The 17,521-nt window shown below is 40.8% G+C and overlaps 1 protein-coding gene across 8 annotated transcripts in view; it reads right to left on the bottom strand.

The window, feature by feature from the left end:
- Nucleotides 1–17,521, bottom strand: part of VPS13B (vacuolar protein sorting 13 homolog B) — an 819,784-nt gene that overhangs the window by 394,520 nt on the left and 407,743 nt on the right. For 6 of the 8 annotated variants that reach the window (XM_067537148.1, XM_067537121.1, XM_067537158.1 and 3 more), the window contains one exon: nucleotides 15,999–16,143. In XM_067537148.1, the coding sequence (XP_067393249.1) occupies nucleotides 15,999–16,143 (145 nt within the window). Of the gene's footprint in view, nucleotides 1–14,011; nucleotides 14,513–15,998; nucleotides 16,144–17,521 lie in introns of those variants that run through there. The other 2 variants (XM_067537181.1, XM_067537138.1) reach the window with 2 other exon arrangements.

The following is a 17,521-nucleotide window of genomic DNA, read 5'->3' as shown; positions in this document are numbered from 1 at the left end:
ATCTAACTGTAATTTAGCTCCTAATCACTAATGACTCTAATCTATCAAAATTCTAAATTTGAAAGAAGGGCGCTGCTAAGGGCTCCAACTCAAGCCAAAAGAACTAGAGAAGGAACTGAGGGATGGTTGGTTGCACCGCACTATGTAACGGCCAGGAACGGTGCAAGGCTGTGACAGGGCATGTGCGACCCAACCGAGCACTGCTACCATAAATCTCTGATGTCAGGTGCAGGGTTCCTGGACACCTAAAGAGAAGCACCTATTCCTTGAAGAAGAAAAGATATTCCCTCACCCACCTTGTCTCTCTAATATCCTAGGACCAACACAGCTACAACACTGCAATCCTTTGGATCAGCGGTTCTCAACCTTTTTCTCCCCGAGTACCACTCGGGGAAAAAAGGGAGGGGGGGACCTTCGGCGGCGGCAGGGTTTCGCGGCGGGGGGGGACTTACGGCGGTGGCAGGTTACATGGGGGGAACAATGCCCTCCGCCGAAACCCTTCCGCTGTTTGCCCCTTTTCGGCGGCAGGGTTTCCCAGGGGTGGGTGGGTGAGCACTTCCGGCGGCGGATTCGGCGGCGCAGTACGGCTCACGTACCACCCAGCCTTCTGCAAAGTACCACTGGTGGTACGCGTACCACTGGTTGAGAACCGCTGCTTTGGATGACATATTAAATCAAGATCCCATTTCTCTAAGTGATGGGTGTCCATGTGGAAATTAAAGATCTTAAGACATTTAATGAAAAAAGAGCAAGAGATCATTCTGATAACCTGACAAAACTGTTTCTCTCATTAAAACAGTTTCTAATACCAGTGGCTGTATGTGAGCTACTGATGAGTGTATAACACTTGCTGGATTTACTTACAGAGTCACTCACTGCATGTACAATATCTAATTCATTTCCCTTCAAAGTTTTTGGGTATCTTGCATATGAAATATTCTATATCAAAACAATTTTATTCTACTGTGTTACTGATTGATGCATATCAGATGTCACAACCACAAGGTTACAACTTACTATTTCAGAAGCAAGTTTAAAACATTTTTAATATTACATTTTTTAAAGTAATTCAGTTCTCAGAGAAAAAGTTATAATAACTAAAATTTTATAAAATAAAGATGATCAAATACAGTTTTTACAGAACACTACAAAAGATCCAGCTGAAATTGTAGTTGGTATCCTGACATATTAGCACTTTTGGAAGCCTGAACGTATTGGCACACAAGCTTCCCCACAGCTGGTCTTTCCTGTTACAGTGATCTATAGTAGTTCCTTACCCACCTGTGTCATACAGATTACATACATGAATATTTTGCTAAGGCCTCCTGATGATGGATACAGTTTTCTAGCTGGCTGCAAGTCAACTAACTACCTATTTTCTTCTTTCAGCTGATATAACTGCTGAGAATGGGAGCAGATCTGGGTGGATGTAGGAGTTGACAGAAGAACTCAGCTGGCATGTCTCTTCTTTGATAGGGCCCCAGTTCAGAGAAGGGAAAGAGCAGAGGCTGAAATGGGGCCTCAATGAAGGGAAGAACAGATATCAAAAGGGAGTTTGAGTGGTGAAAGCAATGACTGTGGTGAACTTTGGAAGTATAAAGGGGCTTGGAACAGTGAAAACGATCAGAAAAGGTGATGAGGGAAGGTGAGAGTGAGTGGAAACAATTTTGTGGCGTTTGTGTGGGTGACTAGCACCTAGAGGGGAGACATGAATATCTAGAAGTGGGAGATGAAAAAGGTGAAACAAAACAAGGGGGATAACCGTCAATCTTTGGAGTAAAGACAAGAAAGACAGTGGGGTAGCTAGACAACAGAATAAACAGAGGATAAAAGGAGGAAGAAGAAAATAATGAAAACAGCTTAGGAAAAAGTCTGTGAGCAAAATTTGGAGAGGAGAGAGAGCAGAAAACCAGGAACGGAGAAAACTAAAAGATTCTTAAAAGTAAAAGAGAAAGGGAAGGAATACTTTAAAGTGCAGAAGGAGGGTCATTTACATTTTTTTTTTAAGCAAACTAGCTCCTCTTCATTGGTCCAGCACTAGTACTGGGAAAGTAAAATCCTGAAAATATTGGTCCAGCAAAATGTTTCTAGCCTTGACAGGTTCTGAGCTATAGGAACTTTAAACCACATTCACTGCCTTAACACACTTCTTTTTCTATAATGTCTATTAAGCCCAGTCACAGTCTTTCCATGTGGAGATGATGAAATAGAAACAGACTGAGGAAGAGGAAAGGGGGGAAAAAACAATCTATGGAAAAATAAAAATGGTGAACATCATTTTTGCATCCTCATCACTGTGTTATATCACCTCCAAGAAGCAATAGAGAGGATGGATAAACAACAAATAAATAAGAGAGGTCAGGCAACCATTCATTTTCTTACTGAATAACTATGTGAATTTACCCTTGTCACGCTTGTCCCTTTTCTCTCCCCTTCCCCATTGTTGGGTGCTTGATAAATAATAACAATAGTTTGACACATGGAGCAGGGGCTATGTCTTATTTATTTGCTGAGCACTATTTAGGTACCATTTAACGATTTTGCTCTTTTCCCATACTTCATTTCTAGCAAGGTTTCAGCAGCCTTTATCTCACAAGCATTTACAATTAGAGATCAGTGTTTTAAATAATTTCACAGCAATTCCAAGCTGCTGTCAGTTAATATACAGGCTTGATTTCTAGCTATTCTCAAGAGAGTGACTTCTAAGAGTATGCTAGAGTAGAAACGGATAAAATCAAGACAATTATTGGAATTGTGTGATTTTAAGATACTATCTCTTTCAACCGGCAAGGACTACACACACATCTTACACTAATGTAGGACTCCCAGCTTTCTGACCATTTAAGGTATTTAAGCCCTGATGGCTAATGAGATACCAGTCTTAAAATAATTACTGATCTCTCTATTGAAAAGTGTTTTTTGACACTGGTCTGATACTGAGTAAGACAAAGGCCTGGACCTATAATTAGTGTGATTTTTATTCCTTGTTTTATGGAGAAAAGGGAGAGAAGCAGAGGAGTCGTAAGAGAAAACTGTACATATAAAAAGGTAAAATGAAACAGGAAATATGGCAGATGGAGACAATTAAAGCAGGAGATGGTGGCAACAAAGGGACTAAAGAAATGGAAAAAAATCACAGATGCACAAATTTAAAGTTAGTACGTTACATATTAATGTATTCATATTCCAATATGAAGTTATACATATCTATCAGAAAAGAGGAGCTGAAAGAGAGGGTAAAGAGTCAACTGCAATTCTTTTGATGTGGAAATATCACCTCCAAAGCTGAACCTTTCCAAACTCTCATGACCATAATCTCCTGTGGCCTCACATCCACAGCAAAACTCTTCCTAGGCTAATCAAACCACAAACCTGGGAAATGGGAGTTCAAGGCTAGCGCTCTTCAACTCTACTGATAGGTCAGATCTTCCCTTACATGTAGTCCCAGAATCCTCTAACCAGAAATCAATTCTGCCCAATAGGCTACAATATGAATCCTAGAAAAAAAGCATCTGTTATCCTATCCACTTCCAGCAAACTATTGATGAAAAACAGAGGTGTACAGAAGCTAAGAGTGTCACCATTTCCAGAACTCTACTATCTCACTTTTACCATTAAAAGTCCATTTGAGGTGAACGTGATGTTCCTTTAAGTCACTTTATTAACCAACATTTTAGCTTTTACTTTTATTCGTTGAGGTTTAAATATAAGTGTGTACATAAAACCACATGTGCACAAGTTGTACGTGGACAAGACAGAGATCTGCATACCCGGGTGCAGATGCATCTCCTATCTACATCTGTACATCAGGCATTTTACACCTGCAACTCCAGAACATGTAAAAATGTGAACATATTTAGAAGTTGAGATCTAGAACCATACCTTTTGTCATGTACATCACAATCTTAAAAAAAAGATAAAAGAACACATTTTGAAAAGATCTCTTTTTAAACAAACAGTGCTGTGCTGTAGCTCTGCTTGTCTTATAAAATATTTTCCCACTTTCACATAATTTGGAAGTCTTTAACAAAGCAGGAATTAACTATGCCAAATTCCATAATGCATTCTTCAAAAGACTAACTACTTTTAATTCAAAAAGTAAAATGAATACTTAGTCAAACCACTCTATCTCCTGAGAGAAACAGAGCTATCATATTTTATTCATTAGTGTCAAACTCTGTGCCATGAAATTATTTTACAATGAAACTAAATACCCGATTAATCACAAAAGGAATGGGATTTAGTCTAAACTAGGAAGATATAGTACATGATTAAAGTGAGCAATTCCTAATATAAATGAAATCTAACAAGTAAATTTTCTCTTTTGCTGCAGTAATGTCCATGTTGCTAAATAATTAAAAACATAACGTCTCAACATCCACTTTTAATTTAAACTGAACAGTTTTGTATTAGAAAACTAAGGAGTAATTTGATTACCCAAGAAAATAGTTGTTTGTGTTTATTCTTAGCTATATTTATCATTTATCAATTTTTTCCTACAAAAATTATTGCTACAAAAGAAGAGGTTGTCTGTAAACTCAACATCATCGTTCTTGACACCTCCAGATTTTGAACAACAGACTTTTTTAACTAGTAATTTCTGGTTTGACCTTTACCAGCAACAGGAAATATGATTCCCTTATGAAGAAGATAGTAGCAAAGGTCAAAGGTCAGAATCAGCTAGAGAGCTGAACAAGAAAAGGAGTCAGCCACAGGGATGAATTCTCAAAACTCAGGTCCAAAGTTATGTCCAAATAAAATGCAGATGCTTGCATAAATGGATAACAGCCACATACTAATGTTGCTTGTGTGCATGCAAATATTTGCATGAGCAATTATCTGTGCAAAATGAAAGTGTGTGCAGTTTTTGCAGTGCAATATAGAATCCCACGTATTGAATATCTCATTTGGTACATATACACACTTGCCTCTACTCTCACTCCATGGAAGTAGAGTACAGTGGAAATTAAAATGCGAGTTTAAGGCCACAAGGGACCATTAGATCATCTAGTCTGACTTCCTGTATATCAAAGGCCACCAATGCCACCCAGGACCAGATACTAAACCCAACAAGATGGATGCTTGGAGTTACAAGGATGAACCATATTCAGAATGAACAAAATAGTAGAAATGTTATGATGGTACCAATTATAGAAAAGCTCAGGGAATCCACATTTTGACGGTTTTGACATGTGAAAAGATCGGAAAAGTATATAGGAAAAAATGGTCATGAGCTTTTTCGTAACTGTTGTTTTTTGAGATGTGTTGCACGTGCATTTTACTCTTGGTGTGCGCACATACCACACAGTCACCAGAAATTTTTCCCTCAGAGGTACCCGTTGGGGCAGCTTCAGCGCCCTCTGCTGCTGCACACTGCTAGTGCCAGTTTAAAGTGCCCAGTCGACCCCGCGTCATCTCAGTTCCTTCTTTCCAGACATGCTAATAAAGGGGTAGGAGGCAGGTCGTGGAAAGGACATGTGGCAACACATCTCAGAGAACAACAGTTACAAAAGGCGACTAACTGTTTTTTCTTCTTAGAGTGATTTCACTTGTGCATGCCACTCTTGGTGACTTCCAAGCAGAGAGATCAGAGTTCACTTATTCACAAACCATAACACAGCTTGACCAAATTTTGCATCGTCCCTAGAGAAATGGGTTACGACATAATGGGAGGAAAAAGTAAGCAATGATGACCAAGTTGCTGCTTTACAAATGTCCTGATACGGATCTGCACGACGAATGAAGCTAAGGATGCCTGAGATCTTGTGGTATGAAAGGTCAGGTTACTTAGTGGCTAAATATCTGCTTAATCATAACGAGTGCGGATACATGAAGTTATCCAAGATGAAATTTTCTATGAAGACATTGGGAGACCTCTCATTTTGTCTGCTATAGCCATGAACATTTAGGTGGAGCACTGAAACTGTTTAGTCCTTTCTATGTAGAATGCTAGAATGTGTCTAACATCTGATAAGTGTAGTCATTGTTCATTCTTATTTGCATGAGGCTCTGGGTAAAACACAGGCAGGTAAAGTGCTTGATTGCTAATAAATTACTAAACTACTTTTGGGAAGAAACTCAGATGAGGACATAAATACACCTTATTTTTAAAGAAGACTGTACGATAGCTCCAATGTGAAGGCACACAGTTCAGAAACTCTTCTGGCAGACATGCTGGCAATTAAGAAAATCACCTTGCAGGAAAGGTATAGTATGAAGCACATTGCTGAAGGCTTAGACGGTGGTCCCATAAGTTTTGATAAGACCAGGTTCAAATCCCAAGGGGGAATAAGTTCCCTTATTTGAGGGTACAATTTTTCTGAGCAATCTGATGCCATATCATTTAAAAAAACAGTGCGGTTATCCACCCAAGGGTGGATCCTGATAAAGGAAATTGCTAAGCCTTGCTGTTTCAGGTGCAACAAATAGTTGAGTATATTTTGGATGGATGAATGCATTGTCAAGACTCTGGTTTGGGAAGCCTACAACGAAAACCGCTTCCATTTTGACAGGTAGGCAGCCATGGTGGAGGGGTTTTTACTACTTAGTAAGACCTGGTGAACTTGCTCTGAGCAAGCCTATTTTCTGGAATTTAGCCATGGAGCTTTCAGACAGTTAAATGAAGGGAACTCAGGTTCAGGTGGAGCAGCCAACCATGGTCCTAAGAGATCCACATGCAGCAGGAGCGAGATTGGAGTTTCTACTGAGAGGTCTGGCAGAGCAGAGAACCAGTGTTGGCAGGGCCCAGCTGAGGCTATGAATGTAACCCAGGTGTGGTCCCACTTGATCTTTTAGTAGCGATTTGTGTAGGAGTGGGATTGAGAGAAAAGAGCATACAATCCAGTGTAGCAGGAAGGTGCCCGACATGGAACCTGGACTGCAGTCTTGAAGGGAGCAGAATTTGTTACTCTGTCGTCCTTGTTCGCAAACAGGTCTATTTGGGGAGTCCCCCAGTGCTGGCAAATGCTTCTGGCTACATCCGGTCAAAGAGACCACTCGTGGTGACTGGAGAAAGATGTGCTTAGGTGATCTGCCAGCTCATTCCACACTCCTGGAAGGTAACCCTCGAGGTTGACTGAATGGGCTATACAAAATTCCCATAGGTGAATTGCTTCCTGACAAAGGAGGGTAGAAGGAATTCTCTCCTTACCTGTTCATGTAAAACATGGCTGCAGTGTTGTCTGTAAGAACAAATAAGCTTTTGCCCATTATATAAGGCAGGAACATCTGACAGGCAAGACAAACCACCCTGTGCTCTCTGACATTGATATGAACAGAAAGCTTTGCCAGAGACCAAAGACCCTGAGTTCTGAGGGGCCCCAGGTGAGCTCCCCACCCTAGTGTTGATGCGTCTGAGAGCAGAGTCATTGATGGTTGAGAGTGAATGAAGGGAATGCCCATACAAATGTTGAGAGGATCCAAACACCAATTCAGAGAGATGAGAACCTGTAAAGGTACCGTGAGTACAATGTCCAGATAGAGATGGCTTGGTGAGTACACTGAGTACAGCCACATCTCGAAAGGTCTGAGATGCAGTTGTGTGTGTTGAACCACATATGTAAATGAGGCCATGTGGCTTAGGAGACTCATACAGTTTCAGGCTCTTTGAGGTGTGTCACCAAGTTTTGGATTGTTTGATATTGTCACTCTAAGAGGAACACCCTGGCCGGGGTACAGTCCAACACTGCCCCAATAAACTCTATCCTCTGTACCGGACAAAGGGTGGACTTGTCTGCATTGATCAGAGGGCCTAGGGCCAGGAACATTGACTGGATGAGTTAAACACTGAACACAACCTGAACCGATCCTTGATTGGCCAGTCATCCAGATAAGGTAGACCGGAACACCTAACCTCCTCAAAAAAGCTGCCATGACAGTCATACATTTTGTAAACACGCGGGGAGCTGTAGACAGGCCAAATGCAAGCACCATGAATTGGTAATGTGAATGGTTCACTATAAGCCTGAGGAACCTTCTGCGCCCTCAGTATATTCACACATGAAAGTAGATATCTATTAAATCAAGGGTGGCATACCAGTCTCTGGGATCCAGAGAGGAAATAATGGTAGCCAGGGTGACCATACAGAATTTTATCGTTCTGAGATAGTTGTTTTGTTGACACAGGTCTAAAATAGGCCTCAGACCTCCCTTAGCCTTCAGAATTAGGAAATAATGGAGTAAAAACCCTTCACCCTTAAATTCTGTGGAACCTTTTTTATGGCTCCCACTTAAATGACGGATTGAATCTCCTAGTGTAGAAGTTTTTTGTGAGAGAGGTCTCTGAAGAGGGATGGGGAGACAGGGTGGGTAGGAGAGGTAGAAAATAATTGGAAGGTGTATCCCACTTCTACAGTGCTCCACACTAAATAGTCTCTGGTGATATGGGACCAAGCCCTGATGAAGTGGGAAACACAGTTTGCAAATAAAGGAAAAACAAGGTCTGGCATCCCGGGAACTGGCATGGCATCCTTGAGCATCCCATCAAAACATCTTCTTACAACCTCCTAGATGTTGGGTGAGGCAGGCATTGATCCAGAAGTAGAAGGGGGTACTAGTGTATGCCTATAATCCCCATTTCTTTTTCTTTGCTGGTCCTGACAGGTGCTGGAGTACAGCATCAGAGTGGTTGTTGCGGCCTGTAGTGCTTCCTGGATGGGGCTGGTGTGTACAACCTAAGGGACTTTAGGCTTGCTTGTGAGTCCATTAGCCAATGAAGTTTGATGTCCGTTTGCTCTGAAAAAAGTGAGGCTCTTTCAAAGAACAGGTCCTGAACAGTTTGTTGAACCTCCAGCGGGATCCTAGAGGACTTATCCAGGAACTCTGATGCTTGGTCACTGTGGAAGCCATGGATCTGACAGCCGAGTCAGCTGCATTCAGAGCAGCCTGTAAAGAGGCTCTCACCACTGATTTTCCTTATCCAGTAGCAAGGAAAACGCCTGGCTAGCCTCTTGTGGCAGCAAGTCTTTGAATTTTTGCATGGAGTCTCAGAAGTTGAAATCTTACCTGCCCAGTAGCACCTGCTGGTTTGCAATCCTGGGTTGTAACACCTCAGTAGAATAAACTTTCCTACCAAACAGTTCTAGCTTCTTTGAGTCCTTTGATTTTGGGTTGCACTCTGATGTTCCCGCCTTTCTCTCTCGTTGGCAGCAGCTACTATAAGGGATCCTAGTGAACAGAGGTGGGGACAAGGATGAGGGTAGAGGAATTCATAACCTTAGGCAGGTACGCAGTATTTTCATTCAGAACCATTTTGAAGTGGGAGGAAAGGATGTGGGGGGCTGCCACAGACTCTTAACGGGGTCCATAATGGCCTCATTGAAAGGCAGCAGCTAGAATATCAACCAGGCTGTGGGAGAAATTTTTTACTACCTCCATCTGAATGCCCAGATGTAAGGCCACCCTCTTTAACAACTCTTGGTGAGCCTTATAGTCATGTGGGGGAGACAACATGCCCCCTTCAGATGTTGCCTCATCTGAGAAGGAGAAAAAGGAGGTCAGCAGCGGCTGCGTGTGCTCTTCTTTCCTTTCTTCATCTGCAGGGTCGTGTTTAGCTGGATTTTGGGGCCCAGCACTGGGATGGTACCAGAGTCCACCCAGTGGGAAGGCACCGCACATGTTTCTGAGGCCACCGAATAGGAGTGCCTGGAATACGTCCTAGAAATTGGGGGAAATCCCCATGGATCCCAAAAGGGTCACTGGACTGACGCAGATTTCCAATGACTTCCTGGTCAACCACTCAATGGCAGGCCTGTGACAAGATCCACAGAAGGGTGGAAACATCTAGATAAGTAGAGAAAATGGCTTGAGGGTGGTAAGGGTAGCATCTGATTGCCGACTCAGAAGAGGACAAATCTTCTGCTGACCACCTGGATGCCATTTCCAATGGTGCCAGCAAGCACCACAGATTTTCCCTTTGATGGTACTGAAGGGCAAACTGCACTGGGCATGTGAGACTGGCTTGTGTGACAAAGCTCTTCCTCTACCTTGGAGGGTCCAGCGCCTCCTTCTATCGGTAGATCAGGGAATTGCTTCACCTCTTAGTGTTTCTTCCACCCTCTAGTGCTGGGTGAGGGTAATGCAGTCGCTCTAAGATCACTGCTCCCCGCTGGCTCCCTGCCCTGCCTTTGGTTCTCTTAGCCCCTTGCCTCTTTGGTGAGGTTCTTTCCCCTCCAATAAATAGCCAGTGGAGGATCATGGGGGGCCTGCTCTCACCCTTGATTCCAGGCCCCAACCCAGGGACCCTGGAAGCAGCAGTCTCATGCTGCGGCTTCAGGAAAGCTGATGGCTTCCCTGGGTTACTTCCCTGTGCCCCTTGAATTAATGTCCATAGCCCATTTGGACAGGGATCCTTCCTGGCCTCCTTGCCAGAGAAGGTTCTTGACCTCTGACAGACCTACAGGTGTGGTTGTGCCCAAATCAAATGTCCAGTTCAATCTTTCCCTTCTAGCAGGGTTTCTTCCCTTAGGCCTCCAGGCCTGGGAAAGGTCCTTTGCCCTCTTCAGGCAGGGTTTTTCCTCCCCCAGTCTTTGTACCTGCAAAGTCCTCTTCTGCCAGCGTTCTGCTCCTTCTCCTAAACCCTCCCGGCTCTTGACAGCGTCTTGCCTGCTCAAACACTCTCTGGTAGCTCGCCTCACTCCCACAACTCCAGCCACACCCTTTCTCTGGAGGGGAGACTTCTTAACAAGTCCTTGGTTGCCTCCAGGTGTATTAATTAATGGGGAATAACCCCTGCTCTGCTACTAGGGGAAAAGGGAATTACTGATCCTGGGACTCATATCAGCTTTCTAGCACTCTCCGGTAGCCATCCGGTCTGACGCTGTCACACATGGTACTGAGCAATGTAACAATCTGGCCCCATACCCACTGACACTGAAAACTATGACTCTTGTACTGCTGGCAATACTGGTACTGACAGCAAAAGGAGATCCCTGGCAGCTGCAAATGCCTCCATTGTGGTCGGTACCAAGATAGTATTGGTACAGCGCAGTGCCAACAATATGGAAGCCTCTTCTGGCTCCAGACTTGAAAGTACCTGAATACATGCTAGAGTTAATGGTGCTGGCTTCTGCGGTACTCAGGCAGAAGAGTGCATTCTACTCTGATCCCCATGCTTGGCAGCCTTTGTTGCCAGGGAATGCTTCCTTTTGGCAGTCTATTTGTTATGCTTTTTTCTAGGCACTGGGGATAGTGATTGGGGCTGGGATTCTGGTACGGTAGGAGGAGCACTCCTTACAGACACCTGGTGTTGAGTCTGACTGGCCTGGCTCAGATGGAGGTCTCACTATCACCTCCATGAGCAGAACCTTTAGCCTGGCCTCCTGATCCTTCTTTGTGTGAGGCTCATAGTCTTTGCAGATTTGGCAATGGTCCCCAGTATTCGCTTCCTCTAGGCACTTCCAGCAACTTGAGTTTGGATCACTCCAGGGCATAACCTTGTTGCGAGAAACGCAGGGCTTGAAGCCTGGTGATTAAGGCATTGCTTGGCACCGGGAATTGGCTGAAAAATAGACAAATACTGAAAACTAATTACTTAACTAATAACTTTACTAAAACTAACTATTTACAATATACAGGGTTAATACGTTGAAAAAAGCTTGCAAATGCAAGAAGACCCGTTTCAGTGACCATTATGGGCAGTAAGAACAAACTGAGGGAGCATGGGGTTGACTGGGCACTTTTTACTGCTGTCAGCAGCATGCAGCAGCAGCAGCAGGCACGTAAGCTGCCCCAATGGGTATTGTTGAGGGAAAAATTTCTGGCAACTTTGTACGTGTGCAAGAATGGAAGAACAACAGGTTGTTAAACTTGGAAGTGGAGGGTAAGAGAAGAGTTGGAAGACTCAAAATTAGGTGGATGGATGTCATACAAAAAGATCTGATTAATTGTGGAGTTTCTGAGGAACTGAGTCAAGAAAGACTGGAATGGAGAAAAAGGTCTTGAAGAACCGACCCCATATAGATATTATTAAGGCTAGAAGAAGAAGAATTTTAGCAGCAAGCCAGAAACCCTAATTAGAATACAAGCCTCATTTTGCTAGACTCTGAACAAAACAGATATGAAGACAAGGTCTCTGTTCTGAAGAGCTTACAATATAATGAGATAAGAGGCATATATGAAGGGTGAGGTGGAAGAGGGATATAGTCAAATATATATATGTTTATGTCTGGTGGCCAAGGGTGCCTCTGAAGTGGCCTGCCCACTTCCTCTTCTTCAGGGCTCCTTAAACAAACCCCACATATTCTTTTTCCTTCAATCACAGTCCTTCTTAGGGTCTGGTTTCGTTATTTACAATGTTCCAAAAAAGAAAACAGAAACAAAAAAGGAATTTCCCTAATCACTCACAGAGTACCCAGAAATCTGTCCCAGAGCATGGCTCTTACCTCAGTGCCATGGGGAGTGGAAAAAGGTTTCCTCACACAGTCTCTCTTATCAGCTTGCAGCTGCCCTGAGCAAGCTGACTCCCTCGCAGCTTCTCAGAGTCAGTCTTTCCTTCCAGAGCAGCATAAACTCTCTTATAAGGAACCAGGTGTTTGAGGTTCCTTCCCTGCACCAGGTGTCTCCAGTTGCTCATTCAGCAAGCCTGCTTCAGGCATTAAGTTTCCTGCATATTGCCCCAACTCCCTCTTCTCTCTCACAATGTACATATACACAATTTATGTAAATCGATAAAATGCCAACAGATATTCTGTTAGTCCACCAAACCATCATTAATTGACTGATTTCTTATAGGCATCATTGAAGGATGGTATTGAGGAAAGATTTGAAGGAGCAAAGGGTAGAAATCTTATCATCCTATTTTATCACTCCCAACTCCCTCTCTCTAATTTGCCTTTGTAAATCCCACTTTGTAATCCCCACTTCTGAGCTAAGATGAATATTGTGTTAATAAAGACTATGTTTTCCCCAAAATTTCCTTTTCTGTTTATGAAAAAATAAATGTTTTCAGCTTGGGTTCCTGTCACCATTCTACTCTTTTTGTTGATCAACAGTTCATTACTGAAATTATATTCACAAATATTCAGCACCTAACATAATTTCAATCAGTCTCAGTCACATATTTATGACAACACTATAATCAATTTCAGAACACATATTGTGGCTTCATAATTAGTTACAGAACAAACTTTCATATGGATATTAACCACTGAAAGTATACGTATATTACTAGAATTACTTACATATCTTATGCAAATAAAATCTCCAGTAAAGTAAATTCTTGAGGTATCCTTTTTCTTCTGACAAGAAATCATATTAAATGCATAATTTGCCTTTTTAAATTGATTTAATTCTTTGAAATAGCAGACCACTAAACAAACTACTTTCCCTTATCAGGTTAGTATTCATTCTAGTAGTCTCTATGTGACAAAGATTTATAAAACACATTTCAAATCCTATTTTTGATTGCCACTCAAACATTCAACATCACAAAAGTTTCACTAGAAAGCTATAACTCTGTGTCTTGTAAGTGTGGAACCAGGTAATTAGCAACAAGAGAAAATAACTATTTTGAAGCAAAATATTTCATTTATTATGCTAATATATGAAAAATACTAGAAGACATATTCTTAGTAACAGAAAAATGTATTTAATAAATGTAGTACATAAAGACCAAACATATGTGAAATAATGAAGCGGCCTAAATCTTTGGACAATTTTCAGATGTTTTCACCATCAATAATGTCATACTTACATCTGTAATATCCAATATAAAGGCATATTTTCTGTCACTGTTTCTTTTTAAATGCATAAATTCAGTAACAAAATATCAATACAAAAGTACTAGAATCAGAGAATCAGATTCTGATTTCAGTTATGTCAGTGAAAATCTTGAGTAATTCCACTGAATACCTGAGAAAATATATACATATATATATTTTTACATCCGTCCCACACCAATGTTGGTACACAGGGCAGAAACCAGTCTCTTCCATTCCTCTCTGTCATTTGTTGTTGCTTCCATCTGATCTGTGGTGTTCAGATCAACTATACTCCCTTTCCTGCTGAAGGTTCTTTTTAAGGCTTCTCTAGGGCATCCTCATTTCTTGAACAGCTTCACGTGGGAGTCTGTGTGATGGCATCCTAAGTATGTGCCCCAAATATGCCTAGCACTCCCTTCTGATTCTGGTGCAAACAAGCTGCTGGTTGGTGATATTTTGGATGGTTCCATGTTTCCACTAATCAGGAGGGCTCTTTTTCCCCAAACTTCATTGAACAATTCTGTCAATTTCATTAAATGATGGTATCAAATACTTTTAGCATTTCTGCTGTAATTTGATCATTCCTCACTGCTTTCTTATTTTTCAGCTTTTTGATTGCAACCTGCACTTAGGACATCTCTATTGGATCAATGTTAATGTCAAGTTGATAAAATTCATGTTTCATCAAATCTGGGGCTGAGGTGGGGCTGGGTCTCTTGAGTACTTCTTTGAAATGTTCAGCCTATTTGTTTTTCTGTTCTACCTCAGTTGTAAGCATTTTTCCATCTTTACTTTTTATTGGCCCATTTCCTGTTCTGAAATTTTCACACAGCATTTTAGTCACTTGGTAAACAGCTCTGTGGTTTCCTATGATAGCAGCAGCTTCAGCTGCTAGCTCTTCAAAATAACCCCACCTGCTGCACATTGATGTGGCTGCTGGTCCCAAGCCATGAGAAAGTGGGGAAGGATGAACACAAAGCTAACCATCTAGCTTTGCACAAACACCTTACTGGTTATAGAAATGGAACCAGGCTACCATTCTGGTAAAAATAAACTTTGCCAACCCCTAATGCTGCATGAAAGCTCCTAGTGAAAGCCTGTCTCTGGAAGACAAGAACCCAAAACCTTGGATACTAGCAGCAAGAAAACACTTCAGAGTTGGTTACTGGAACATGAGAACAATGTTTCAGCTATCAAAGATCTCGGAGATCATAAGGGAGATGGACAACTATAGACTTGAAATGCTGGACATCAATGAGAGCAGATTCACAGGTGCGGATAACAAATGCTTCAAGCAAGAGAAGAAACACCTCATTTACTCAGGTCACAGTGACCACAAACCCTCAGAGGGAGTAGATCTTATTATAACAGATTCTGCAGAAAAAACACTCAACTGGGAACCTATTAACCAAAACATAATTTTTGCCAAATTCCAAACCAGATTCCTAAAGATGTCAATCATATAGTGCTGTGTGTTGACATAAGAACATAGCAATGCGAATAACAATAAGTTCTATATGGGAATATACAACAGTGTAAATGAAAGCAGAATTTGGCCCCATGTTTTTATAAGGATTACTACACTTTTCAAATGGACAAAATTAATTAGTTGGCTTGTGCCTTATAATAATACCTGAGGCAAGCTATAATTGCTCAGAAATGTACAGATTGTCTCTTCTCAATCAGTAACAGTGCACTGTAACATAAGCATAGACATTTGTAAAGGACCACAAGCTCTTCTAACATATAAGTTTTCGTTAAAGACAGAAAACAAAATGGTGGCTAATACACTTCCCATAACTAGTGGTCTTGAAAATACTGTATTGTACTTTGATTAAACGTAAAATCCTGATTCAGAAAAGACTTCCGATAAGCAATAAGATTATGTGAGTAGTCCCACTGACATCAATTCGTCTACTCACAGTGAATAATGTTAAATATGTGCATAAGGATCAAAGCATAAGACATTATACATCAAGACAATAATTAAAATTCTATTGTAAGAGCATCTCCTTCATCCAGCTTAGCAAGAGCACTGTGTGAAAGAGCATGTGACTCAATACTAATATCAAAACAAGAGGCAAGATGGAAAATAAAATGTATTTTAGAAATGAAAAGTCTGATGGTTTTTAAGTATATAAACTTTAAATTAAATGAATGTTTCTTCTGAGAAACTGTTTATTTAAGTCTGAAAAGTGTTCCACTATATTTGCACAGCTGATGCTGCTAAAAATGCTTGTGTGTATGTGTTGTTGGGGTGGGAAGATAAAATGGCTAGATTCAATTAAAAAGAAAACATACCTGTTACAGTTTTTGTTTTGACAGGGCTGCTGGCATACTCAGAGGCTTGATTTGACTGCTTTGCTAAAGGCATGCTTCCAACCGACACCTCATCCTCTTTTTTTCTAGTTACTGTCATACCAAGAGGAACAGCTCCTACAGGCTGCTAGAAACAGGAAAAAAGTAAGTGCTACATGGTGACTAATTCAGAGACAATGAATATATATGATAGAACATATGAACATCATAGAAAGTGCATCATAAATGGTTATTTCCTCCCAAAAAACTCCCAGAAATTATAATCAAAGCACATATAATGTGAAAAATTTGCACACTGAACTCCTTCAGTAGATATTAAATATATTCAAATCCTTAAATGTTTTTAGATCCAGATTTCTGCAAGCAACTCTTTCTTTTGTTCCTCTTAATCTGCAAGAAATGCTCTGAAATATCAAAAATGTCAAAGACAGTGAAATTATAATATTTTACCTGTAAATTAACCAAAACTTAAAGAATAAATCTGGACAAATGACAATGACCAAAGAAAAATGGAAGTCTGGATGTCTGAGGTTCCTCAAAACTGAAAAATTTTGTTGTGAGATATGAATTCTAAGACATTTTAATTAATAAATAAATAAATTGTGCTGTCCTTTATATATATATACACAAAGCAATTTACAAACTAATTAATTAAGCCTCAAAATATAGAATGAAGTAAACATTATTATTATTTACACAATGCCATGTGCATGCCTTGTGCTTTATAGAAAAAGAAAAAGATGGAATCTATACCTTAAATACTAAGGGTCACATTCTATAGTTACTAATGTTGAATAATACCTTATTTCTTGAGCAGTCCCAGTAAAATCAATATGACTACACAGGGAGTAAAACGCTGCTTAATGTGAGTAAGGGTATTAGCATCTGGTCCTAAATTAAGTATTGCATTCCCATTTTATGGAGTGGAGAAACAAGTCCAGAGAGATTAAATGATTTATACAAGGCCAAAAAGCGAGTCAGTGGCAATGCTGAGATTAGAAAACAGGAGTGCCTGGCTCCAAGGTACGTCTTCAAAGCATCAAAACATATTTTCTTTTCTAATGTACATTATTAAAAAAAATCAAAATGACAGGATTGTAGGCTATCACTCCACAATTGATAAGTAGGATCTTTAAGTAAACAGCCCCTCAAATTATCTTAGAAGCTATACCCTAGCTGACAACAGCTGCTGGGAAGTAGGAGATTTTTCACTCCAGTGCCTGACAATCAATAGGAGAGAACTACTACACATTCCTAATGCTGATTTTGCTTTGGTTTATTATTTAAAGATGATACAGTTTCTCTGAAGATCAGACAGCATGGTTACACATATTTTAATCAACTTTTTTAGTTTTGTTTAAATTTGTTGGTATCAGAGAATAATGTAATTCATATAGCAGGAAAAAAGAAACCTCACACATTGCATGAGGAATCTTTGTGGGAAAGAGTTCGTGTGAGGCATGGTTATGCGCTTGTAAATTTTCCCCAATGGAAAACAGATCACT

This window comes from Emydura macquarii, unplaced genomic scaffold (genome assembly GCF_026122565.2).
Source record: "Emydura macquarii macquarii isolate MOO-44397 ecotype Brisbane River unplaced genomic scaffold, CSIRO-AGI_Emac_v2 contig_383, whole genome shotgun sequence".
Taxonomy (NCBI): Eukaryota; Metazoa; Chordata; order Testudines; family Chelidae; genus Emydura; species Emydura macquarii.
Note: the sequence above shows the minus strand (reverse complement) of the source record. Positions and strands in the feature narration are given on the sequence as shown.